The sequence below is a fragment of the Gymnoscopelus braueri genome (genome assembly GCF_963280865.1).
Source record: "Gymnoscopelus braueri genome assembly, chromosome: 16".
Taxonomy (NCBI): domain Eukaryota; kingdom Metazoa; phylum Chordata; class Actinopteri; order Myctophiformes; family Myctophidae; genus Gymnoscopelus; species Gymnoscopelus braueri.
In genome coordinates this window covers 50,360,266-50,386,259 of record NC_137616.1, presented here as the reverse complement: position 1 = coordinate 50,386,259, position 25,994 = coordinate 50,360,266, and the positions used below count along the sequence as shown (strand labels likewise).

At 39.5% G+C, this 25,994-nt stretch overlaps 2 protein-coding genes and 1 long non-coding RNA gene across 6 annotated transcripts in view; 1 reads left to right on the top strand and 2 right to left on the bottom strand.

Moving 5' to 3' along the window:
- Positions 1 to 11,741: 11,741 nt before the first annotated feature.
- Positions 11,742 to 25,994, bottom strand: part of LOC308103536 (uncharacterized protein) — a 31,504-nt gene continuing 17,251 nt past the window's right edge. For all 3 annotated transcript variants that reach the window (XM_080453549.1, XM_080453551.1, XM_080453550.1), the window contains exons 14-16: positions 17,893 to 17,967; positions 16,470 to 16,616; positions 11,742 to 13,065 (exon numbers count right to left, since the gene is read on the bottom strand). In XM_080453549.1, coding sequence (XP_080309675.1) covers positions 12,415 to 13,065; positions 16,470 to 16,616; positions 17,893 to 17,967 — 873 coding nt within the window. In that variant the 3' untranslated portion in view covers positions 11,742 to 12,414. The remainder of the gene's footprint in view (positions 13,066 to 16,469; positions 16,617 to 17,892; positions 17,968 to 25,994) is intronic.
- LOC308103188 (uncharacterized protein) lies at positions 18,075 to 21,806 on the top strand. The gene is made up of 2 exons (XM_080453083.1): positions 18,075 to 19,335; positions 21,361 to 21,806. Exons 1-2 carry the CDS (start codon positions 19,171 to 19,173, stop codon positions 21,802 to 21,804), a joined length of 609 nt encoding a protein of 202 aa, XP_080309209.1. The 5' UTR covers positions 18,075 to 19,170; the 3' UTR covers positions 21,805 to 21,806.
- LOC308103189 lies at positions 22,532 to 25,377 on the bottom strand. 2 transcript variants are annotated; one of them, XR_013934709.1, is made up of 4 exons: positions 24,443 to 25,377; positions 24,048 to 24,228; positions 23,004 to 23,454; positions 22,532 to 22,781 (listed from the first exon to the last, which is right to left on the bottom strand). It is a non-coding gene; the product is annotated as an uncharacterized lncRNA (long non-coding RNA). The 2 variants fall into 2 exon arrangements; XR_013934708.1 differs by having other exon boundaries at positions 22,532 to 23,454.

Genomic DNA, 25,994 nt, shown 5'->3' with positions numbered 1-25,994 from the left:
TGAGGAAACTATAGTGGATGAAAGCTGTGTCCAGAAGATCCATTCCGACGTAGGACAGTGATATATTAATCCAAAATTAACTAATTTAATCAATAAGTAATCAATAAGCTCTGGTCCATAATCGGATAGCAGTGTTCCACTTGTATGCTGGATTTCATCATATTTTTACCTCGGTAAAGGTGAGCAATGTTCATTAGAAAAGGCTTATATAATATCCTTTCCATGTTTTATTAGCCTTTTATTTGGTCATGGGGTTAAACCTTGTAAACTTCTTTATTCTCCTTACACATGAGAGCATGTATTACTTGATCCATCGTGCGATCGAAGGACTTGCTTCCAGACAGAACAGTTGTACAAGTCAAGGCGATGCGACGCCGCATCTGTTATGTTTACACGATAGACACGCCAGAGAGCACCAGCGTTGCCAGATGTTGTGAGAGAAATAAGCAACCAGATCTAGGAAAACAAGCCCAAAAGAAGCAACTATGGCACTAGGCCATTATGAGCACTTTAATTAAACCTCTATACATTGAAATTATATAGGCTACTGTATACATTGAAAATAGCGGATCTACAAGCCAATCTACAAGCATATTGAAAATAGCCGATCTACAAGCTCACAACGCTTCGCGATGCGATGCATTGTGAGCTTGTAGATCTGCTATTATTTATTATTTAAAATCATGCATTAAAATGTGGAAGATTTGGAAGATTTTTAACACAAATTTGGTACGGGGCTCCAGCTGGCACAAAACATTTTCAGATAAATTAGCCTACATATTAACTTGGGGGTCCATGACATGAAAATGTTTGAGAACCACTGGTTAAAATAATTACAAAATTGTGAAGCAAGCCCAAATAAGTAACTACACTTTAGAAACAAGCCCAAAAAAACGCAACCCACAACTACCAATATTTACAAGCAACTTTACAGGAAAAAAAGCGCAAATTTGCTTATAATAAGCGGATATGGCAACACTGTTCAGTACGGTGACGTTGAAGTTGGATGATGTTGGATGCAGCCTTCCAGATTAATCATGTCCTACACCTGGTCATCCGCACGTCTCAGGGATATACGAACCCCTTTGGGAATTGCATGTCATTTTGTGAGTACAGAAAATACGCCCTCCTTTACAAACTTTATTTACCCCATATTTACGACCAGCATAATGAATCGGGGCCAATGTCCTGACATGAAGCCCCGGACATTTTCCAGTGTTTATGTCTGAAAGTGGCTTTACATTAGTTTTTCTTGACCACAAATGTACAGCATGGTATGTAGAAAGTTGTTTAGACCGATGTTAGGATCATTGTGTACCTGCTATCAGTGGTGCCTAGCAGTGGTGCGTTCTACCGTGTAACGCTGTGTACGTAGTATACCGTACAAGAACATTTTTAAAACATCATTATGGTTTACCCTCCTAAAAAACCTAGTACACACACCACTGGTGCACATAGTACCACGGCGTCCCGCCAGTCTTTTGAGCACACATGCACATGCACATGCACATGCACATGCACATGTGCGTGCACACACACACCTCTTCACATCTCTTACCAAAGCTTACAGAAGCTGCCGGGTGTCAACAGCCTGAATCAACGTAGGAATGACGGTGTCTGGATGCATATCAAAGGTCCATTGTGTGACCTGATAAGTACTGTAGGTGTAGACGTGTGACGTGCGTGTGACATCTTTAGAATAAAGGTCCCACCAGTTCAAATAATCAGCACTACTAACTACACGGCCTGCTATCCTCTAGTTTCAAATGTACATAATGCTACTTAGATAGCATGTTGTTCCTGCGGTAAGCAACATGTCTTTCCCCCAGAGGGCCTGTAGGCTACTGACTTTGATAAAGTGAGTGAAGGGCCGAGACTTGAAACACATGGTGCTGAATTATATTAAAATGGCATGAATGTTGCTAGGTCACTATGAAAAGATGTCATACATCAAACAATCCACCTCAATGCATTTTCTACTTTTAGATTAGCCCACTAATGTATATCTTGCCAATGTCTTATTAATCACCACTTCATGAGACTGTTTCACAATGATAAACATTTGATATTTACCATGTGAGTACATACAGTTACATGATATTTACCATGTGAGTACATACAGTTACATGATATTTACCATGTGAGTACATACAGTTACATGATATTTACCATGTGAGTACATACAGTTACATGATATTTACCATGTGAGTACATACAGTTACATGATATTTACCATGTGAGTACATACAGTTACATGATATTTACCATGTGAGTACATACAGTTACATGATATTTACCATGTGAGTACATACAGTTACATGATATTTACCATGTGAGTACATACAGTTACATGATATCTACCATGTGAGTACATACAGTTACATGATATTTACCATGTGAGTACATACAGTTACATGATATTTACCATGTGAGTACATACAGTTACATGATATTTACCATGTGAGTACATATAGTTACATGATATTTACCATGTGAGTACATACAGTTACATGATATTTACCATGTGAGTACATACAGTTACATGATATTTACCATGTGAGTACATACAGTTACATGATATTTACCATGTGAGTACATACAGTTACATGATATTTACCATGTGAGTACATACAGTTACATGATATTTACCATGTGAGTACATACAGTTACATGATATTTACCATGTGAGTACATATAGTTACATGATATTTACCATGTGAGTACTGTTACGACCTGACTCAAGGTTGCAACAAAAGGGAGACACAGGCACAGTTAAAAGTGTATAAAAGGTCTTTATTTAAAGATAAACTAACTAAACAACAAACATAACACATCAGTAAATATGAATGAGCATCAGTGTGAAGGCAGTGTATGGGTGCGAGTGTATGTGCAGTGTGAATGTTGTAAGGTGTAAACCAAGGTATGTTAACAAACAAACTGGGGAGAGAGGAGAAGAGAGAATCTGACAGAAAGAGGACTGGTTTTAAAGCCCTCAGAGCAATAGGCTCAGGTGCTCCAGATCAGAGCTGATGGCCTCCCAGCTCCACCTACCAGGCATTCAACAGACTAGCACTGATAGACAGAGTGGGAGGGCGTCACAGTACATACAGTTATATGATATATACCATGTGAGTACATACAGTTACATGATATTTACCTTGTGAGTACATACAGTTACATGATATTTACCATGTGAGTACATACAGTTACATGATATTTACCATGTGAGTACATACAGTTACATGATATTTACCATGTGAGTACATACAGTTCACATTGTAAACATTACTTTCCTATATATTTGGAATGGAGTTAAATTAATTCAGCTCCAAATCTGGGGCTCGTTTTGTTTTTCTTTGAGGAAATTGTGGACCGGATTGGTTCAAGGGTGGTTCAAAGTCTGGCCCTCGTGCCATATGTTGAACATTATGTTGTTTAGACAGATGCTGGTTCATTGATTACCTGCTATCTTATAGTTTAACATGTACACAATGAATTAATAGCATATATTATTCATATATTAATATACATATTAAAGTCATTTATATGTTTCTGTATTATGTTCACATCATAGTACAGCAATATGTTCTACAGTCTTACTATGCCAGGAATATTATATTATACAGTAGTACTACATCAATATAAGATATTATACAGTAATACTATAGTAATATAATATCATATATCATTGTTTCATAGTAACGTTGTACAGAACAGGTCACATGGTCTGACATAAATAAAACTAGGTCATGGAGACACACAGTGAAACACAGTGTTTTCATGTGTCTTCACTGACACCTAGTGGTTCCCCTGAGGAAGTTCAACAGCAAGTGAAGGTCCTGTAAAACCAGGTCAAAGCTGCTCTGTTTGTGATTGGTTGAATACTTTATGAGACAGAAATGTAAACAGCACGAGGTATAGACCAACACGGGAACTACAAATTGCACGCCCACTTTTGAGACAGCGCCGCTACTCGAGGTCCGTGAGCACTATGAACTGCAACTGCCAATGCATTCCCTATGACAGGATACCGTACCCACTGTAGAGGCAGAACAGGCGGTCACCTGCCCAACTAAGATCTCGCCTCCCCTAAAAACCCCAAACAACCCGAAAATGTCCTCAAAGTCACGCATCCAACAAGCTTTGAATGGACCTGCAGATTGGACCTTCTGTTCCAGAGATAATGATCAAAACATATGAAAACGGCCACTTTCGCCGGTTTTCTGGGTATTGAAAACCTCAAGGGATACGTCCGTGACGTATATACCATGCGACCACTTAATCGTAAGATCTCAGAAGCTAGAACTTTTGACACACTGATGGAGTATATTATAGTATATTGTGGGTAGTATATCGAGATGACAGATATGGGACATTAAAAAGGATAAATTAAATGAATGGGACAGTTTACTAGAACAAACAAAAAAATCGCTACAGCCTCAGTAGTTAACCAGTGAAATGATGGTATTTTACAATGCCTCTCATAGAGATTGCATTGAGAGCTGCAGTTCATCGTTCTAAAGGACCTCGAGTAGCGGCGCTGTGCAAAAGTGGGCGTGGATTTGTAGGCGGCCCTCTTCCGGCCGTGTGTGTCTATCAGGCCCGGAGTGGGCCTGTAATTCAGGCTGGGAGTCAGACACCCTTCCAGGCCACCCTACCCAAACACTAGGCTACATGAACACGAACGCGCCTGCCGCCCCACTCACACACATGCCTTGCAGCACTGACAGTGTGTCAGACCATAACAATAGTCCATTTTGTCTGAGATGTTTCTTGTCAAAAAAACTAAAAATACAAACATATACCACACACTGTAGGCCTACAGTAGTAGTCACTACAACACTCACTTCTACTGTACAGTATGTCACAGGAACAATCCATATGAATTCAACAGTTACAGCATTATTCCTTTACACCGGAAATCATTATTCACCAACACCAACAGTTCTATATCCAGTGCTTTTCTATTCCCTACATACAAGTACCATCACATCTTATCAACAACATTCCCCTTCTTATCCCTAACATTTCCCTCAATACAAGAGTCACAACTAGCCCCATTTAGAACCTCTCCCTCCGCTATGTAGCTCCGAGATGAGTCGTGGCCCGGTGCCGTTTGAGAGAAATATTTTCACACATTTTCCACTTTACATGTTTCTTACCCCTTTCTGCACATATACATATCCAAAAAGTAAAGGTTTTCTGAAATGCTCTCAGATGTTTGAAATTTTAACATACAATAAAATCTATCCAACGAGTTGAAAAAAGCGTTTAAATGGCTTCTCTCCTAAATGTTTCTAAGACATACCCGGAAGTTGCACCCGTAGAGATAACATTACTGATTCCCCTACTGGTAAAATATTGAATTGCATCTTCTAATGCATAATATTATGGAACCGGCTGAGGAGAGAAGCGATTTAAACGCTTTTTTCAACTCGTTGGATAGATTTTATTGTACGTTAAAATTTCAAACATCTGAGAGCATTTCAGAAAACCTTTACTCTTTGGATACGATGTGCAGAAAGGGGTAAGAAACATGTAAAGTGGAAAATGTGTGGATAATTTTCGCTCAAACGGCACCGACAAACGAGGAACCTCATCTCGGAACTATACAGCGGAGGGAGAGGTTCCGATTGGAGATAAGTCACAACAGGACTCCTAAAATAATGCTATGAAAACATGATTGTCTTATTTTGTCATCAAATTAGCTTACCAATAGTCAATATGCCAATACCAATAAGAGTAGAATAACAGTAAGAATAGTAAACGTGTACAGTAGTAGACCTACTGTATGTAAAAAGCAACGTTCAGTTTGTGTGTTATTTCAGTAACATTAAAAGTTGCCAAAGTCGACTCACTCAACTATAAGAGACTAGTAGGTTTTATGTTTGTGATGAGAGACATAATACAACAAACCACATCTACAGCACTAAATGGAATCAGCTTTGACAGTAACCTGTACATTAGTAGCCTAATGACAAGGTTATTTTTTACAGCTAAACATTCAGCCAGTGGTGGAAAAGTACTTGAGTAAAAGTACAAAAGTATTGGCATCAAAATGAACTTAAAGTATCAAAAGCAAAAGTACTCATTATGCATTAAGTCCCATTTCAAGTTTTCAAATATATAAAAAATCTTTTGAGAATAGCAGATCTACAAGCTCACAATGTGTCGCATTGTGAGCTTGTAGATCTGTTATTTTGGTGGGTATGTATGTTTTGTAATAATAATCAAAATCTACAAAGTAACTAAAGTTTTCAAATAATTGTAGCGGAGTAAAAGTACAATATTTTCCTCTGAGATGTAGTTGCATGAGTAGAAGTAAAAGTACTGAAAATTGGAAGTACTCCGTGAAGTAAAAGTACCTCAGAAGTCTACTTAAGTACAGTACTTGAGTAAATGTAGTTACTTTACACCACTGCATTCAGCCATATAGAATAGCCTACCAACATACAAATAACTCAATATTGTGTCAGTTATATGTCCAACTATGGACTGTTTGTTGTGGCATCTATAGGTCAGTGATTCTCAACCTTAATTTTAAGGACCCAGCTGCAGTGCATAAAGTATTGATTAGACCACAGACCTGAGAGCTCAGATTCAGGTTTATTGTCACATCACAGGTTTACAAGGTAAAAAAGTGGGTGACATTTGTTTTGGTACATCGTTCCCATCGCAACGTTATTTCCATAGAAAGAAGGGGGGGGGGGGGAAGTGGGAAGGAGATCCAACATGAGAACAACAAAAAGGCCAAACAAGTTATCTACATATTTACAATAGTACCTGAGATAAAAGAAAAACTAAGGTGCCTGAGCATAGCAGCAGAGTATGTATACTGTGCATGATATACTTATGGACGTTAAGGTGCTTAGAGAAAAAAAAGAGCACAATAAAAAGACAAAAACTGTCAGTGCGTTATAGCCTACATGGGATTAAGGTGCAAAAAATCAGTGCGTGTCGACCGCATAATCCACCTAAGGTGGACTGACCCTGGTATATATGTCCAAGGAGGAGCTAAGTCCAAGTCATTTCTCCCTGTTATAATCCACAGGTGTGTTCAGGAAGAGCCAAAAATAAGTCTGCAACCAGCTGGACAGTACTGCTAAAGAGCTGCTAAATGATGGATTGTTAATCATATAGCTGGTCTAAAGAGAAGCCCTTGTGTTGAGAAGAATCAGTGTTGTGTAACTTACTTTGACTGTCTGGAGGCTTTGAATATATCAGTCATTTAGAAACAGTCTCCTCCACAGGACAGACACCTTTCAGCTCCTCCACCCTTTTTCTTACTGGGAAGGGGCTTGGGGTCCATATTTGATCAAGATAATATGAGGCAAACGTCATTTAATCTCCTTCTCAGACAGATCTCACAGCTCTCTCTCTCTCTCTCTCTCTCACGTTGCTGCTCTGTTTACAACTGCACTTGTGATGGGGGCGGGGCGGAAAGCCAAACAAGCCAATCACGTCTTGATCCTTCCAGAAAAAAAAATGTAATTACTGACATTTGGACCAATCCAACTAACAGGCACCTATCCTATGTCTGAGGACAGGCAGGACAGGCAGGCCAATCAGACGGCAGGTCACCGGGAATTGACATTTGAACTAAAAGGATAACACAAAAAAGTCCTATGGGGACCACAGCATGTGGTTTCTGTGGAACTGTATTGTTTAAAAGCTTTTTAAATTGTGATATATAGTTGGTATCGTCCTAATTCTGACCTGAATGAATTCTTTAAGAGTTTTCTGTTGGATGCAGAGAATGGATTGAGGTCTGCATGCAGAGTCTCAATTTAGTGTTTATGCCATGTTTCAGGTTCTTGGTTGGTAGTGTGGACCCCACACCTCACAACCATAGAGTTCTATAACAGAGTCTAATAGTTTTAGACAGATTTTAATCAGGATGTTTATATTGATGTTTCTTTAGATCCATAGAAAGCCCTTCTAACACTGTCTCTCAGGTCATTAAAGTTACCAGTCATTACATGTGTTTGACTTTACTGACCTCTACAGGTGTTATGGGAATATTACACAAAACCAAGTGATCCAGGTTGTTGTTTTCTTTGCTTAGTTTTAGCATTTTAACCACTTTGTACTTCAACGTGTTCAAACATCAACTAAACATCATTTAACCACTTTGTACTTCATCATGTTCACACATCAACTAAAACATCATTTAACCACTTTGTATTTCAACATGTTCAAACATCAACTAAACATAATTTAACCACTTTGTACTTCAACATGTTCAAACATCAACTAAACATCATTTAACCACTTTGTACTTCAAACTGTTCAAACATAAACAACATCACAATGTTTTCTCACAATTCTTCAAGAATAGTTGCAAATGTGACACATTTTGTAGACTGTCTGTTTCAAATATCCACAGTATAAAATTACTGTAAGTGGTTTACAGAAAAGCAGTGCAATATGTATTCTCTAGTGTCATATTATCAAGTACAACCTCTTGATATAACTGAGAAACTGCATCTTGCATTTTAAAATCAAGTAACCAATATAATATGTAATATGAAACAGGATCATGTGCTATCATCAGTGTTTTACAATTAACATAAATTAGTTTCATTATTGTTTGATATGAATAACACCTTTCTCCCCAAATAGTCCGAATAAATCTTACCTTTAATATTCAATTATTCTTTCTTTCTGCGCTAGGTTTTATTAGTGACTTATTCCATGGGTCTTCAACAAGGGGTCTGGCACCCCTAGGGGGTCCTCAGAGTTACTAGAGGGGGGCCACCAAATCTCTGTGTGATATGGGAACTTTTCCTTTTATTTACATTAACCACACATCCTTATATTCTGAGTGAGGAAGATTAGATGAAAATAGCCGATCTACAAGCGCACAAGCTTGTAGATCGGATATTTTCCGCAAATAGGTTTGGTGTAGAAGAGAATGCACTTAAAACTTCTGATGATTAGTAGTTTTCTTGCCTACCTATGTTGAATGCACTTATTGTAAGTCGCTTTGCATAAAAGTGTCTGCTAAATGACTGTAATGTAATGTCTATGGAATCTATGAAAAAGTGTTTAATCATCAACAATGTTATACAATATGTAGTGTGGGGGGGGGGGTCCCTACTTCATCTCTCTCTGTGTAAGCTTTAGTATTTGTAGTTTTATACTAACTTGTAATGTGATGTGACAATAAAGTTTGATTCTGATTCTGATTCTGATTCTCTACACTAGGGGGTCCTTGGCCTGGAGTGGATAATGAGCAGGGCTTTACATATATATACATTTGAATGTAAACATACTGCTGGTCAGATGGCTATAGAAGGGGAATAGATATTACATATTTACATGATAATCAAAGGCTCTGAGCACTGGCCTTGTTGAAGTCAATACTCTGTCTATGGTTTGTCTCTCTTAAAGGGATAGTTCACCCCAAAAAAATGTTTTCCTATGGATCACTTTACTTTACTTTACTTTATTTGTTTATTTAGACAGGACAGAGCATATTAATGAACGTCACATGAACGTAAATACACCGGATTTAGCAAAGATGCTAATTTTCATCCGCAGTCCTCACACAAAACATAAAATCTGAAAAACATAACATCAGAAAACAGACAAACGGTGAAATACATTTACATAACATTACATAGCCTAAAAATAAACCTAAAATATGATCACAAATGGTTGCAGCTTTGGTTTTCAAGCAACCATCTTTTCACATTGAATTTAAAAGATGGAAATGTAGCACAATCCCTTATATGCAGAGGAAGGCCATTCCATGCTACACAACCCTGTACTGAGAGGACATTTTGACCGAAGGTTGTTTGCCGGTGCGGCACTTCAATAATAATAATAATAAACTTTATTTGTATAGCACCTTTCATGACATGAAATGCAGCTCAAAGTGCTTTACAGAGCAAGAATACAATTACAGTTAGAACCAATTTAACAATAAAGCAAACAAAGATAAAATAAAATAAAATAAAAGCAAAGGCAAAAGCAAAGGCATAAAACAACATTAAAATAGGGAATACAGTGAGGAATTAAAAATCAACCAAAGAATCAGCTAAAAGCAAGAGTGAAGTAATAGGTCTTGAGCTGTGCTTTAAAGCTATCGACAGAGGCTGCCTGTCTTAGGTGTAATGGGAGTTTATTCCACACTGTCGGTCCGTAAAAGCAGAATGCTGCTTCACCGTATTTTTTATATGTCATTGTAGGCACCTCGAGCAGGTCAGCACTTGAAGACCTGAGGGCCCGGTTTGGAACATATCTCTCTAGGCAGTCAGAGAGGTAGGTAGGTGCCAGACCATTTAGAGCTTTATAAACTATTACATTTTTTTTTAAATCAATCCTAAAAACAACCGGGAGCCAGTGTAGTGAAGCAAGAACTGGAGTGATATGTCTCCTCCTCCTTCACAATCTCCTCGAGTGGTTGCTCTGGTACTGATTCCTCTTTCAGGCTTCCTTTTAATGAATTCCCTTAGGGGGGGCGGGCACAGACCATGTAAGGTCTTGTATATGACCCCAACCTGTTTGAACTTTTTGAAATTGTCGAAGCAAAAAAAATGGAGCCTCCTGAGTATGTTACAATGATGATAAGAGTGAGACTTCCTGTCAAACACCTTGAGCGCACTTTTGTAGAGCTGTTTGATTGGTTTTAGGATCGTCACGCCGCCCTGTGCAAGAGCAGTTTGTAAAACAGTACTCAATGTGTGATAGGATCATACAGTGAAGATACGATCTGGCAGCTCCAACTGTCAGGAAGGGTCTAATTTGTTTAAAATTTTGAAGGTTGAATTTAATCGTATTTGTGACTTTCTTCACTTGTTTTTAAAAGTTAGGGTTGAGTCTAGTATGACTCTGAGGTACTTGAACTCTGGGACAAGTTCAAGTACCTCCCCACCCAGAAACACAGATCAGTCACCCCATGGAGTCTCATTCCTAAGACAATAATTTGATGACCAGCGGACCGGTAGGCAGCGGTTCCGGTAGGAGTTACAAAGGAGACTCTTTGTGTCTCCTACCGGAACCGCTGCCGGTCATCACATTATTGTCTTAGGAATGAGAAGGAAAAAAAAATCCATGAATTCAAGTCTCCATGGGGTGACTGATCCATAGAAGAAAAGTCATTTTGGGGGTGAACTATCCCTTTAACGATAAAAAAAAAAACATTTTAAAATGCAGCCTGTTTCATAATGAGAAGAAGAAAAAAAACTTTCCTGAAACTGCTTTTTCAGGTTGGGATAACAATTTCCACCAATCAGGAGAGAGAATAGTTTTTGTTCATATGATTAAACCACTGAATGAAACACATTCAGAAGGACAGACAACCTGAGCTTTGATCATTTTATAGTAGCTTTATATTAATGTTGAATATAGTCTATAGTAAATACAATAAAAACATAACCTGAGCTTTGATCATTTTATAGTAGCTTTATATTAATGTTGAATATAGTCTATAGTAAATACAATAAAAATATAACCTGAGCTTTGATCATTTTATAGTAGCTTTATATTAATGTTGAATATAGTCTATAATAAATACAATAAAAATATAACCTGAGCTTTGATCATTTTATAGTAGCTTTATATTAATGTTGAATATAGTCTATAGTAAATACAATAAAAACATAACCTGAGCTTTGATCATTTTATAGTAGCTTTATATTAAAGTTGAATATAGTCTATAGTAAATACAATAAAAACACATAACATTGATTGGTTGAATCCTTTATTAATAACATTATTAGATTAAAGTAGTACAGTCAAAGGTTCATTAGGATAAAAGGATAATACAAAAAGCCCACAGGGGCCTTGTTTCCATTGTGGCCCATTGTACTCAATTCATCAGTACATATAATACATACATATTGTAATAAAGCTCAGTAGAAACATAAGGTCTATTTACAGAGAAAGGAGGGGTGGGGGCGGGGCAGAAGATTCAAGGAGATCAAGATGTTCAAGGAGTTAAACTGTGTGTGTGTGTGTGTGCGTGTGCGTGTGCGTGCGCGTGCGTGTGCTTGTGCATGCGTGTAAGCATGAAGTAAGTCGTTGCTGTCAGATGGAAACCTCTTTGTGAGCTATTTTCATATTTTTTTTTTCTAAAATAATGATACAAATAATTGGTTTCTATACCTCTAAATTGATTTAGAATCAAATTTAAATTTGATTTCTACTACTTCTTAAATTGGTTTTCTTCCTGACAGCAACGACTTACTTCATGCGCGCGCGCGCACACGCACACACACACACACACGCACGCACACGCACACGCACACACACACAGTATACAGTATACAGTAACAGGAATATAAGACTATTTATCAACTTTAAAAAGAGTCATAAGAGTCATTGGACAGGCGTCTCATATCCTACTCTTCTCCCTGTGTGATGTTTGTCTGTTTGTTTGTTGTGTTTTTATTGAAATTTGATTAGCCATCAAATAATGATCAGAGGAGCAGAGTTTGTACCACCATAATTAAGATCAGGACTGAAGTATGGATATAGTTTCTCAGTGAAGGTGCAGCCAGTGAAAGAATAGAGATGAACTCTGACCTCCACATCATAAAAGGAGACCAGACCCTCCTCATAATCCACAAACACTCCCACTTTCTGGACCTTCTCTCTTACAGGGAGGAGGACAGAAGGGCCAGCAGCAGCCTTGTACTCATTTCTATTCCTCAACATTATAGTCCAGTAACCATTGTTGGGGTTCAGTTTGATGTCTCCCTTCCTGTTGATGAACTCTCTGGCCACTCCTAGATCCCACCCAGTCTTCCCTTTAACCTGAACCTCATAGTAAAACCTTCCTGAGGAGAAGCTTTGTTTTCCTAAGACACAGGGACAATAAGAGAATCTCTTTGTGTTGTCTGGGAGATTCTTCCTTCTGTCTCCATGACTCACTTGTTTTCTATTCTCAGACAGGATGAGCCAGGGCTGTGCTGTATCAGGGTCCAGAGTCACATCCACTGCATATTTCTGGATCCTCCTCAGCTTCTCAGCATCACTCAGCTTCTTTTCCCTCTCTTGACCGAGTGTCTTCTCCAGCTGAGCCACAGCAGACTCTTCCTCCAGTTCTTTAATACGATCCTTTTAAATCAATGATATTATAGGTTAACGTGTGATAATCATCATTTACTCTCATTTATTACTCTTACTCAGTGATTCTCAACGTTGTGCATTTCAAGGACCCCCAGTTGGATATACATTAGACCATGGACCCCCATTTGATGTGATTTATTTAAATCTCTGAGACCCCAATCTACACTGTAAAATGTTCAGTTTTAATGTAACTCTCAGAGTGTACAAATGGAACCAAATGGACCCATAAGGTCCATTTGGTTCCATTTGTACACTCTCAGAGTTACAGAGCTGTAAGGGTTCATTTGTAACTCTGGTGGTCCCCAGACCCAACGTTAGGAACCAGTGAGTAGATAAACATTAAAATCATAATTTACTCTTACTTTTTATTAATGACTTTATGGAAAATAAAAATACCTGCTGCTCTTTGATCTTCTGGTTAGACTGCTGCTTGTCTTTCTGCAGATCCATGAAGGATTCCTGGGATCGACAATAATACATTTGTACATCATTATTCAGTAAACATGAGAGTTCAAAACATCACATTCACTTCATATTTAAAATTAAAATGTAGGCATTTATCAGCACTCATCCAGAGCAACGTGTGTGTGTGTGTGTGTGTGTGTGTGTGTGTGTGTGTGTGTGTGTGTGTGTGTGTGTGTGCATGTGTACACTCTCAGAGTTACAGAGCTGTAAGGGTTCATTTGTAACCCTGGTGGTCCCCAGACCCAACGTTAGGAACCAGTGAAGTAGATAAACATTAAAATCATAATTTATTATTACTTTTTGGGCGGTGAAACCGCCCATATATGTGAGGTTTGGACATTGCACCCCCCCAACCCTGCGCTGTGATTGGCCACCATTGTACCTCCCTAACCCTGCACCGTGATTGGCCAATCACAGTCTATTCAGGACTGTGATTGGCTAGTGAAACATGACACATGTGCATAGCCCTATAAATAGGACTATGCACTTAAAAAAAACACATTTATGGTTTTTTTTAAGTTAGGGGTGTACAATGGTTGGTCCACTATATTACTTTTCTTTAAGTGAACTTCCATCACTGTGATGACCACTGTGACCACACCGTCCACTTCACACTGGGTGTGATTTTTTTTTTATGACTTTATGGAAAATACAAAAACCTGCTGCTCTTTGATCTTCTGGTCAGAATCACTCAGCTTCTTCTCCATCTCTTCCTCCAGTTCTTTAATACGAACCTTTCAATCAATTATATTATAGGTTAACGTGTGATAATAATCATTTACTCTCATTTATTACTCTTACTCAGTGATTCTCAAAGTTGTGCATTTCAAGGACCTCCAGTTGGATATACATTAGACCATGGACCCCCATTTGATATGATTTATTTAAATCTCTGGGACCCCAATCTACACTGTAAAATGTTCAGTTTTAATGTAACTCTCAGAGTGTACAAATGGAACCAAATGGACCCATAAGGGTCCATTTGGTTCCATTTGTACACTCTCAGAGTTACAGAGCTGTAAGGGTTCATTTGTAACTCTGGTGGTCCCCAGACCCAACGTTAGGAACCAGTGAATTAGATAAACATTAAAATCATAATGTACTCTTACTTTTTATTAATGACTTTATGGAAAATACAAATACCTGCTGCTCTTTGATCTTCTGGTTAGACTGCTGCTTGTCATTCTGCAGATCCATGAAGGATTCCTGGGATCGACAATAATACATTTGTACATCATTATTCAGTAAACATGAGAGTTCAAAACATCACATTCACTTCATATTTACAATTAAAATTTAGGCATTTAGCAGACACTCATCCAGAGCAACGTGTGTGTGTGTTTGTGTGTGTGTGTGTGTGTGTGTGTGTGTGTGTGTGTGTGTGTGTGTGTGTGTGTGTGTGTGTGTGTGTGTGTGTGTGTGTGTGTGTGTGTGTGTGTGTGTGTTTGTGTGTGTGACCAATAAGGGTACGTTTGGTTCCATTTGTAAACTCTCAGAGTTAGAGAGCTGTAAGGGTTCATTTGTAACCCTGGTGGTCCCCAGACCCAACGTTAGGAACCAGTGAGTAGATAAACATTAAAAACATAATTTATTATTACTTTTTTTAATGACTTTATGGAAAATACAAAAACCTGCTGCTCTTTGATCTTCTGGTCAGAATCACTCAGCTTCTTCTCCATCTCTTCCTCCAGTTCTTTAATACGAACCTTTAAATCAATGATATTATAGGTTAACGTGTGATAATCATCATTCACTCTCATGTATTACTCTTACTCAGTGATTCTCAACGTTGTGCATTTCAAGGACCCCCAGTTGGATATACATTAGACCATGGACCCCCATTTGATATGATTTATTTAAATCTCTGGGACCCCAATCTACACTGTAAAATGTTCAGTGTTAATGTAACTCTCAGAGTGTACAAATGGAACCAAATGGACCCATAAGGGTCCATTTGGTTCCATTTGTACACTCTCAGAGTTACAGAGCTGTAAGGGTTCATTTATAACCCTGGTGGTCCCCAGACCCAACGTTGGGAACCAGTGAGTAGATAAACATTAAAATCATAATTTATTATTACTTTTTATTAATGACTTTATGGAAAAAAACAAATACCTGCTGGTCTTTGATCTTCTGGTCAGAATGCTGCTTGTCATTCTGCAGATCCATGAAGGATTCCTGGGATCGACAATAATACATTTGTACATCATTATTCAGTAAACATGAGAGTTCAAAACATCACATTCACTTCATATTTAAAATTAAAATGTCGGCATTTATCATAATTCCTTTTAACAGGACGTTCATGAAAGTCCTTGCGGGCTTGTTTCCAATGAGGGCCTCTGAGCACTCATCCAGAGTGGTGTGTGTGTGTGTGTGTGTGTGTGCGTGTGCGTGTGCGTGTGCGTGTGCGTGCGCGTGCGTGCGTGCGTGCGTGCATGTACTGTTGCCCCAACAGCTACAGATCCTACAGCCCTTATAAAGAGTCATAAGAGTCATTGGACAGGCATCTCATAGCCTTTAAATCAATGATATTATAGGTTAACGTGTGATAATCATCATTTACTCTTACTTATCACTCTTACTCAGTGATTCTCAACGTTGTGCATTTCAAGGACCTCCAGTTGGATATACATTAGACCATGGACCCCCATTTGATATGATTTATTTAAACCTCTGGGACCCCAATCTACACTGTAAAATGCTCAGTGTTAATTTAACTCTCAGAGTGTAAAAATGGAACAAAATGGACCATTTGGTTCTATTTGTACACTCTCAGAGTTACAGAGCTGTAAGGGTTCATTTGTAACCCTGGTGGTTCCCAGACCCAACGTTAGGAACCAGTGAAGTAGATAAACATTCATATTCACAAAAATTCATAATTTACTCTTACTTTATATTAATGACTTTATGGAAAATAAAAATACCTGCTGCTCTTTGATCTTCTGGTCAGACTGCTGTTTGTCTTGTTCCAGATCCATGATGGATTCCTGGGATCCTTTCAGATCCTCTTCCAGCTTTCTGTTGACTCTCTCCAGGTCCATGTGGAGCTTCTTCTCTTCCTCCAGAGAACCCTCCAAATGCACAATAATACATTTGTATCATTATTCAGTAAACATGAGAGTTCAAAACATCACATTCACTTCATATTTACAATTACGATTATTTAGACACTCATCCAGAGTGTGTGTGTGTTAGAGTTAAAACTATGTCTTTTGTCGACAATATTGATATATATGCCCTCATATCCTATTTTAGTGTGCCATCTTGGCATAACTCAAGTTTGCCTACCAATCTTATGATTTTATTAAGTTCGAGGTTGGACAAAACTAATCCTAGTATCAGGTCTCTCCTTTCCTCTAGAGACTGCATGTGTTTTGAGCTGTACAGAGCGCAGGCCCTCCAAGGTCACTGATTATCTCTGGAGGAATACAATAACAGCTCATTGGAGTTAACTTGACCATCTATGACAAAGCAACAACACCTCCATATTTGCCATATGGTGCCGGCTCCATATGTTTCATATCAGTAAAAACATGTCTTGGTCAACGCTTTGTGATCTAATGTCCTAATGACCTATATCTCTGTATGACCTGACATCGTCACTAATGTACTCTGTCAGCTGTCACCCTGTCACAGATAAACCTGCCACATGTCCTATGATATCGAAGGGATAACTTGTTTATGAAACCATAAGATGTACACAAGGATACTATAAGATGAACAACAACTTATTATGATGACACCCTGATGCCTGACAGCTCATCAGATATGATCTGACGTCTGAGGGTCTTAACCAATCGTTAGGATCCACCTCATAACTGATGTCCGGACTCCAACTTGTGTATAAATACTATTGCCTGTCTTTGTAATGGCAGAGAGATATTTTTGCTGTACGGTGCCTCGTGGATGGATTCTTTCTCTTAATACAATGTCAACCTTTTAATTTGAGAACCAGCCTGTGTCTGCCTTTGATTTCGTCTCATCCTTTTTACACTGGGTTTTCAGCTGTTTAACTACAAATAGTTTTAATTAACATAGAGCAGGATTTACGACCCTTTATAAACTCTATTAGTGTGTGTGTGTGTGTGTGTGTGTGTGTGTGTGTGTGTGTGTGTGTGTGTGTGTGTGTGTGTGTGTGTGTGTGTGTGTGTGTGTGTGTGTTTGTGTGTGTGACCAATAAGGGTCCATTTGGTTCCATTTGTAAACTCTCAGAGTTACAGAGCTGTAAGGGTTCATTTGTAACCCTGGTGGTCCCCAGACCCAACGTTAGGAACCAGTGAGTAGATAAACATTAAAAACATAATTTATTATTACTTTTTTTAATGACTTTATGGAAAATACAAAAACCTGCTGCTCTTTGATCTTCTGGTCAGAATCACTCAGCTTCTTCTCCATCTCTTCCTCCAGTTCTTTAATACGAACCTTTAAATCAATGATATTATAGGTTAACGTGTGATAATCATCTTTCACTCTCATGTATTACTCTTACTCAGTGATTCTCAACGTTGTGCATTTCAAGGACCCCCAGTTGGATATACATTAGACCATGGACCCCCATTTGATATGATTTATTTAAATCTCTGGGACCCCAATCTACACTGTAAAATGTTCAGTGTTAATGTAACTCTCAGAGTGTACCAGTGTTGTTTTCGTCAACGATGACGAAGAAGATATGATTTAGTCAACGCCCCTTTTTTTCATGACGAAAACGTAACGTTGACGTGCTGAACATAGCTCTTTGATGACTAAAATATGACGAGACGAATGTGTGTTTTCGTCGACGAGACGATGACGAGACGAAATTTGTATTGGGTGGGACGTTCAAAATGCATTATTTCAATATTTCAATTTTATTTTATTTGGTAAAATACTTGTCTAAAAGGTCCAAAAAAGGTCCTTGCGGTCTTGTTTCCATTGAGATCCTGTGGCCGTTTCTCAATACCCGAACTTGGGAAGCATGGACTTGCGTCCTTGGAAGTTCAGACTTGCAAGTTCGCCTCGGAAGTAGGAACTTCCGAGTACGGGAGGACGGGAGGACGGGAGTACGGTAGTTGGAACGGCAGCGTACTTCCGAGGACGGGAGGACGGGAGAACGGGAGAACGGGAGTACGGTAGTTGGAACGGCAGCGTACTCGATGACGTCACCATCTCGTTATTTTTGTACAACGGAGTATAAAATAAGTTTAATGTGCTGTTTACAACAAAACATTCTATAAAAAATAAAATTTAAATAAAACAACACTGCCTCTTTTCGTTTTCAAAAGAGAAATACATGTTAATATCCCATTTACTGTTATATTTTTTAAAAAGCGTATAGAAATATGCATATGAAGGCCTATACCAGGGGTTTTCAACCGGTGGTCCGCAAAGGTATTGCAGGTGGTCCCTGCCCATGCATAAAAAAAATTCAAAATAAACGTTTCTTAAAAAACGTTTTATTTATTTTACTTTTAATAACTTACAGGAGTTCTTACTGTATCGTGTGTGTGATGTGAGCTTACCATAATCACAGTAATCCTTAATCATATTCCATCATATTCAAACAAAATCACTGTATTTTATTATTAGATATTATATTGATATTATAAGAAAGACAAGCATTTTAAAAGTGAGAACGGGACAAAAATGGACCAGAAGCGTCTTGTAGTTGCTGCTGTGGCTGTAGGCATGCTGCATTTAGAGGCTGAAGAGGAGGCTGCCCAGTGGAGGAGGAGAATCCGTGCAAGGAGAGCCAGGATGGAGCTGAGGAGGCAGAGGAGAGATGCCATGTTGGCCTGCCTCTCTAGTGTTGTAAGTTTATCTAACTAGGCAATTTTTTGTATTGGATCATGCTTTGTGTTAGTAGTTAGCCTAGACTTCAGTTTACTTGGTAAGCATAAATAAAACACAAATAAGTGTGAATAAAGTACCTGTACTGTACCTCATCTGTGTGACATTGTATATCATTAGTCAAAACCAGAATATCCCATGAGTCATGTCTATGAAGGCTAGCTTTATGTATGGTGAAACATAAACCTTTATATAAACTGTGGGACACGTCATTAGTGAAAAGCACTATATTTCATATAAGGCTACAGTGGCTTTCTGGTCTGATAATTCTGCAAGATTTCAGCAATTCAAGAGATGTGGTGTAGACAGAAATAGGTCCAAGTACAGTTGCAACTCTGGTCTTCATTACATAATAATGTAATAATGTAGGTTTGGGTGATATGGACCTTGATATTTTGATGTTATGGTGAAATCACTATGAGATTTAAAAAAAGTAAAATAAGGGCAAGATCACTTTAATAATAATAATAATAATAATAATAATAATACATCAGACTTATATAGCGCTTTTCTAGTACCCAAAGTCGCTTTACAAAACAGTTTAAAAACAATTTTATTAGGAGAAAAAGAAGATGTTAAAAGGCTAAAAACAAAAGGCTAAGGCTTAGAGGAAGAAAGTGAGATTTGGTTTGGGTTAAGCAGGGAAAGCGAGTCTAAAAAGGTGGGTTTTGAACACGGCAAGAGTGGGGGCGGCTTTGATGTGAGGTGGGAGTGGGTTCCAACCTCTACTTTGGTAGAGGTTTGGGTTGTGTAGTTACCTGTCCAAGGTGGACAAGAAATCAAAAAGAATTGCTCCATTGATTAGAAATTGAGAATTCAAAATATGCTCCTCATTGACACTGTACAGTGAAACAGTTCTTAAAGTCACTCTTTTAGCACTAACAAGGCTGATTCAGACAATATAGATCACCAAACACAGTACTGTTTTTTTTTTAAAATAAAAATATCAACTTCCTGTTGATTAACTATTTTTATTAAGAAGAAAACCCGGACTGGATCTGGATCATTGTCTGAATCAGTTTGTTTCTTTATGTGCTAAAAGAGTGACTTTGAGAGCTGTTTCACTGTACAATGTAAGTCAATGTGGAGCATATTTTGAATTATCAATTTCTAATCAAGGGAGCAATTTTTTTTTTCTTCTTGACTACCTTTGGAGTTACATCATGGCAAGGTAACTACACAACCCCAACCCCTACCAAAGTGGTCTTGCCCTTTAAACATGTGTGCTATCAATGCCACTGCCTAGATAGACTCCAGCAAAGGTGTCACGTGACAAAAGGAACAGATCTACAAGGCAACAATGTATGACGCAACGCGTTAGCTTGTAGATCTACTATTTTTGTCACATGACATCCTGTGTACATTAGGTGGCACGTATTTCAAGTAATGCTAGACATGTTTTGGGACAATAGACAATGCAAATTAGATCCAAGCATTAAAAAAATTCAGTTAACCCATTAAGACCGGGAAAGCATCTGTGTGTCATTTTAAGATTTCTTTGGCTATTCAAAAATAGCAGACATACAAGCTCACTATGAGCTGGTCTACTGTATCTGATATTTTTTTGAAAAATCGTGGAAGATTTGTGCACAACAAAACTTGTATATATATATGTTTTAAAGCAAACATTTTAAACTCCGATCTGTGCTTCTGGGTGGTCCCTGGAACAACATTTAGAGATGGGGGTTCGCGGCTAAATACATATCATTTTGTGGGCCCTTGACATGGCAAAGTTGGAGTACCACTTATACAACATACTGTTAGGATTTAGAAAACATTTGGCCGCGGACCCCCATCTCAAAACGTTTTATTCCAGGGACCCCCACAGAAGCAATGATTAAAAAAAAAAAAAAAAAAAAAATGATGTGCACAAATGTCCCAGAGTTTAAAAAAAAATGCAGATCTACAAGCTCATAGCGTGGCACAGTGCCGCACTATGAGCTTGTATATCTGCCATTTTGTGACATGATGTTCTTTTTTTTACAGGACCAACCCACAGTGCGCTATGCGCAATTGAATGAGCATGTCCCCTTCCTCAGTCCCCTGTACTTCGCCGGTGGCGACACAAAACCAGCCCTACGGCTATCCAGGTTGAGTGTGACCATGCTCATCCATATGCTGCCCCGGGAGAAGGACCACGGATGGAGCCATGAAATTGAGGTGCTGGTGACACTTTACTGGCTGGCCTGTGGGGCGTCCTACAGGATGACACGAGACGCCTTCGGGATGCCAATCTCCACCATCTGCAGGACGGTCCACAAGGTCTTGGGAGGAAATGATGACAGAGCTCCTCCACAGAGTGGTTCATTTCCCCAGACCCGAGGACATGGAGGAGGTGGGGGCCGAGTTTCGCTGGCTAGCTGGACATCCGGTATTCCGCCATGCTGCCGGTGCCATCGACGGTTGCCACGTCCGAATCGTCCCCCCTAGACTGCCACAAAAAAAGTGCTACATTAACAGGAAGCTTTTCCCCTCACTGGTCCTGCAGGGTATCTGTGATGCGAATGGCAGGTTCCTGTTTACATTGGCCAACCAGGTACTGTACATGATGCCCTTGTCACGCGTCACTCTTTTAGCACATAAACGAACAAAGCTGATTCAGACAATATAGAACATCACCAAAGCCAGTACTGTTTGTATTTTTAGTGCAAATCGAAACTTCCTGTTGATTTTACTATTTTTAATAAGAACAAAACTGTCAAGTCTAGGCTAATTACTAACACAAAGCATTATCCAATACAAAAATTGCCTAGTTAGATAAACTTACAACACTAGAGAGGCAGGCCAACATGGCATCTCAACAAGACGGCAATCCGCAGTCTTCAACTAGTAAAACCAACAGGAAGTTAACATTTTTATTAGAATAAACAAAACAGTACTGGGTTTGGTGATGTTCTATATCGTCTGAATCAGCGTTGTTTACATTCGTTTATGTGCTAATAATAATGTCAATGTTTATGTACAATGTAAGTCAATGAGGAGCATATTTAGAATGATACATTTCTAATCAATGGAGCGATTATTTGTGATTTCTTAATCTTGTCCACCATGGCACGTTAAATAGACTCCAGTAAAGGTGTCACGTGACAAAAAGAACAGATCTACAAGCTAACAACATATCACGGTGCATTTTAATTTTGGTCACTTTTACCTCACCGAAGCCTCGCCGGTCTACTCCACGTCCTGAGCTTCCTTGTGGGCAGGGGGTGGAGCCGGGAGGAAGCCTCGCCGCTCTGTTCCAGGTCCTCAGCTTCCTCGCGGCCAGGGGGGTGGGGGATGGCACTGAGAGGGACTTGTCTGGGAACGGTATTGCGCCATGCTGCCGGTGCCATAGACGGGTGCCACGTCCGAATGGTCCCCCCCTACATCAACAGAAAGCTTTTGCCCTCACTGGTGCTGCAGGGTATCTGTGTTGGAGCGATTATTTTTGATTTCTTGTCCACCTTTGGAGTTACATCATGGCACGTTAACTACACAACCCTAGCCTCTACCAAAGTGGTATTGACCTTTAAACATGTGTGCTATCAATGCCTCTGCCTAGATAGACTACAGTAAAGGTGTCACCTGACAAAAAGAACAGATCTACAAGCTAACATATCACAGTGCATTTTCATTTTGGTCACTTTTACCTGGCCGAAGCCTCGCCGGTCTTCTCCAGGTCCTCAGCTTCATTGCGGGCAGGGGGGGGGGGGGCCGGGAGGAAGCTTCCCCGGTCTTTTCCAGGTCATCAGCTTCCTCCCGGCCGGGGTGCAGTAATTAGAACCCTATTTTCAGGAGCATAAAGACCCACCAACAGGCAAAGGGATAGAGCCCGGTGGTGCCACAGCTGCAGGTGGCGTGGTGCGCTTAGCGACCTCTAGCCCTTCTTCGAAAGCAGAGGAAGCCAGGGAAAGCCAGCCACGACCTAAGAAAAAAAAATGAAGATATGCTGGATTTGTTTCGGGAGGAAGCCTCGCCGGTCTGTTCCAGGTCCTCAGCTTCCTCGCGGCCAGGAGGGTGGGGGCGGGAGGAAGCTTCCCCGGTCTTTTCCAGGTCATCAGCTTCCTCCCGGCCGGGGTGGGGCGGCTCTCCACTGGATTCCTGACAAGAAAAAATATACGATAATTTAAAGCAATCTGCTTGTGTTCAAATATGTGTATCAAATATAATTTTATTCCAAGGCAACGTCTCTCTTCCATGGTTAGAGAGGGAGAGAGCGCAAGATTGCATTGGGGATAATGGCTTGTGCAGTCTTCTCTTAATCTGTTCTTTTTGTCACGTCCGATATACATTTAGGCTGCAATCACACAGCCTGTTTGGCGAAAAACTAACTTATGTTACATGTTTTGTGTAATGTACATGTTTTGGAAAATGTTTTTTATCAACAAAATCAATAGCCAAAAACAATGCATAGCCAAATATTTTTCCACGACCCTTGATAAATTCAAAACCTTTTCCTGGACTGGAAAAGGTTTTTTCTAATTATGAAATATTTCAGGGAATTTCATGACTGTGGGGACCCTGTACATTAGGCTGCACGTATTTCAAGTAATGCTAGGCATGTTTTGGGACAAAACATGAAATCAATAGCCAATGCAAATTGTATCCAAACATTTTCTAAAACATTCAGATTAAGACTGTCATTTTAAGATTTCTTTGGCTATTCAAAACATTAACATTAACATTCAACATACATTGGCCAACCAGGTACTGTACATGATGCCCTTGTCATGCGGCGATCACGCTTCTACAAGCAGGCCCTGTATCCACCAGCAAGGTACTTCCTGTTGGGTGATGGAGGCTATCCGTGCTTGCAGCACCCTGTGGCTCTTATGACTCCATACCGCAAGCCTTTGGCAGGTAAGAACGCTCTTCCTGTGTCATAAGAAAACACACACACACACACACACACACACACACACACACACACACACACACACACACACACACACACACACACACACAGAGAGAGTACTTTGGTGACTTTGAAATACACAATAGATTTACAAAGTACATTTGAATTCACAGGCCAAGTTCAAGCACGGTACAACCGGCACCACACCAAAGGACGCAACATCGTAGAGCGTACCTTTGGGATGCTGAAGGCACGGTGGCGCTCGATCTTCCTTCGGGCCCTGGAGATCAGGCCCATCTTTGCCCCAAAGGTGATCGCTGCATGCTGCATATAATACTCCACAACATTTGCAAGGCAGCAGGGGATATCCTGGACGAGGAGGAGGAGCAGGAGGAAGGCCCGGGCCCAGTTGAGGAGGATGGCGCAGACGGCGCTGAGAGGGAACTGTCTGGGAACGGTCTCCGAGAGAGGCTTGCTGATGAAATCAGTGCTCCTGATGAACTGGATGCATGGCTGGGAGACCATGATTACATGTAGAGCAGAGGTCTTCAACGGTGGTCCAGGACCCCTAGGGGGTCCTCAGAGTTACTACAGGGGGGTCCACCAAATCTTTGTGTGATAGGAACTTTTTTTTTACATTATCCACTTGAACCCTAGCATCCCTATTCTGAGAGGAACATTAGCCGGAAATAGCAGATCTGCTATTTTCAGCAGAGAGGTTTGGTGTAGGGGGGAGCAGACCAAGTACAGAGCGCAAGGTCAAGTTTACTAAGTATTGATGGTTCAAGTGGTTAAATATATGAAAATACACATTAACATGAATCTAGCACAACACTACACAATGATAGTGCTGTCAAACAAGTCCATGGATCTATCTATGAAATCTATGAAAAGGTTTAATCTGCAACATATGTAGTAGGGGGTCCCTGCTTCATCTCTCTCTCAGCTATAGGGGTCCTTGGCCTGAAAAACATTGAAGACCCCTGATCTACAGACAGAGGAAGGTTTGTGTACAGCAGGGGTGTTCAACAGGGGGTCCGGAACCTCTAGGGGGTTCTTAGAGTTACTAAAGAGGGTCCGCCAACTCTTTGTTTGATGGGGAACAAGCTTATAGATCTGCTATTGTTCCGAACAATAGCCGAAAATAGCAGATCTATAAGCTCACAACACTGCGAAGAATTGCTGTAGAGGGAAAAAGAGCAGACTAAGTACAGAGGCCAACGGTCAAGTTGACTAAGCATTCATAGTACAAGTTGCATCATTTCATTTCATATAATTAGATTGTAAATAGTTGTGTATATATATATATATATATATATATATATATATATATTTATATATATGTTGTATTATATTAATTTCATGCAATGGTGTCTTTTCTGTTTTGTTGTAAATCAAATTAAATAATATAATTTACTTTCAAGAATGTGTTAAAATGTAATTACTTGTACAACAATTGACAAATGAAACAAATCCCTGGGAAGTGAACAAAATAGACAACATATATTACATATTAACGGTACACTACCCAGGGGGGTAGTTTTTTTTTTGGGGGGGGGGTCCCCAGATGAACAGCTTAATCCATTAAGACCTGAGGCTTTTCTGAAAAACTTATGTTGCTATATCAGTGGTGCTCAAACTTCGTTCCAACTTTTTTGTTCCAGGGACCCCGAGAAGCAAAGATTTTAGTTAAAAATGTATATGTGTTCAAATATTTGCATACATTTTCAAAATTCTTTCAAAAATAGCAGATCTACAAGCTCAAAGTGCGGTTCAAATATGATTT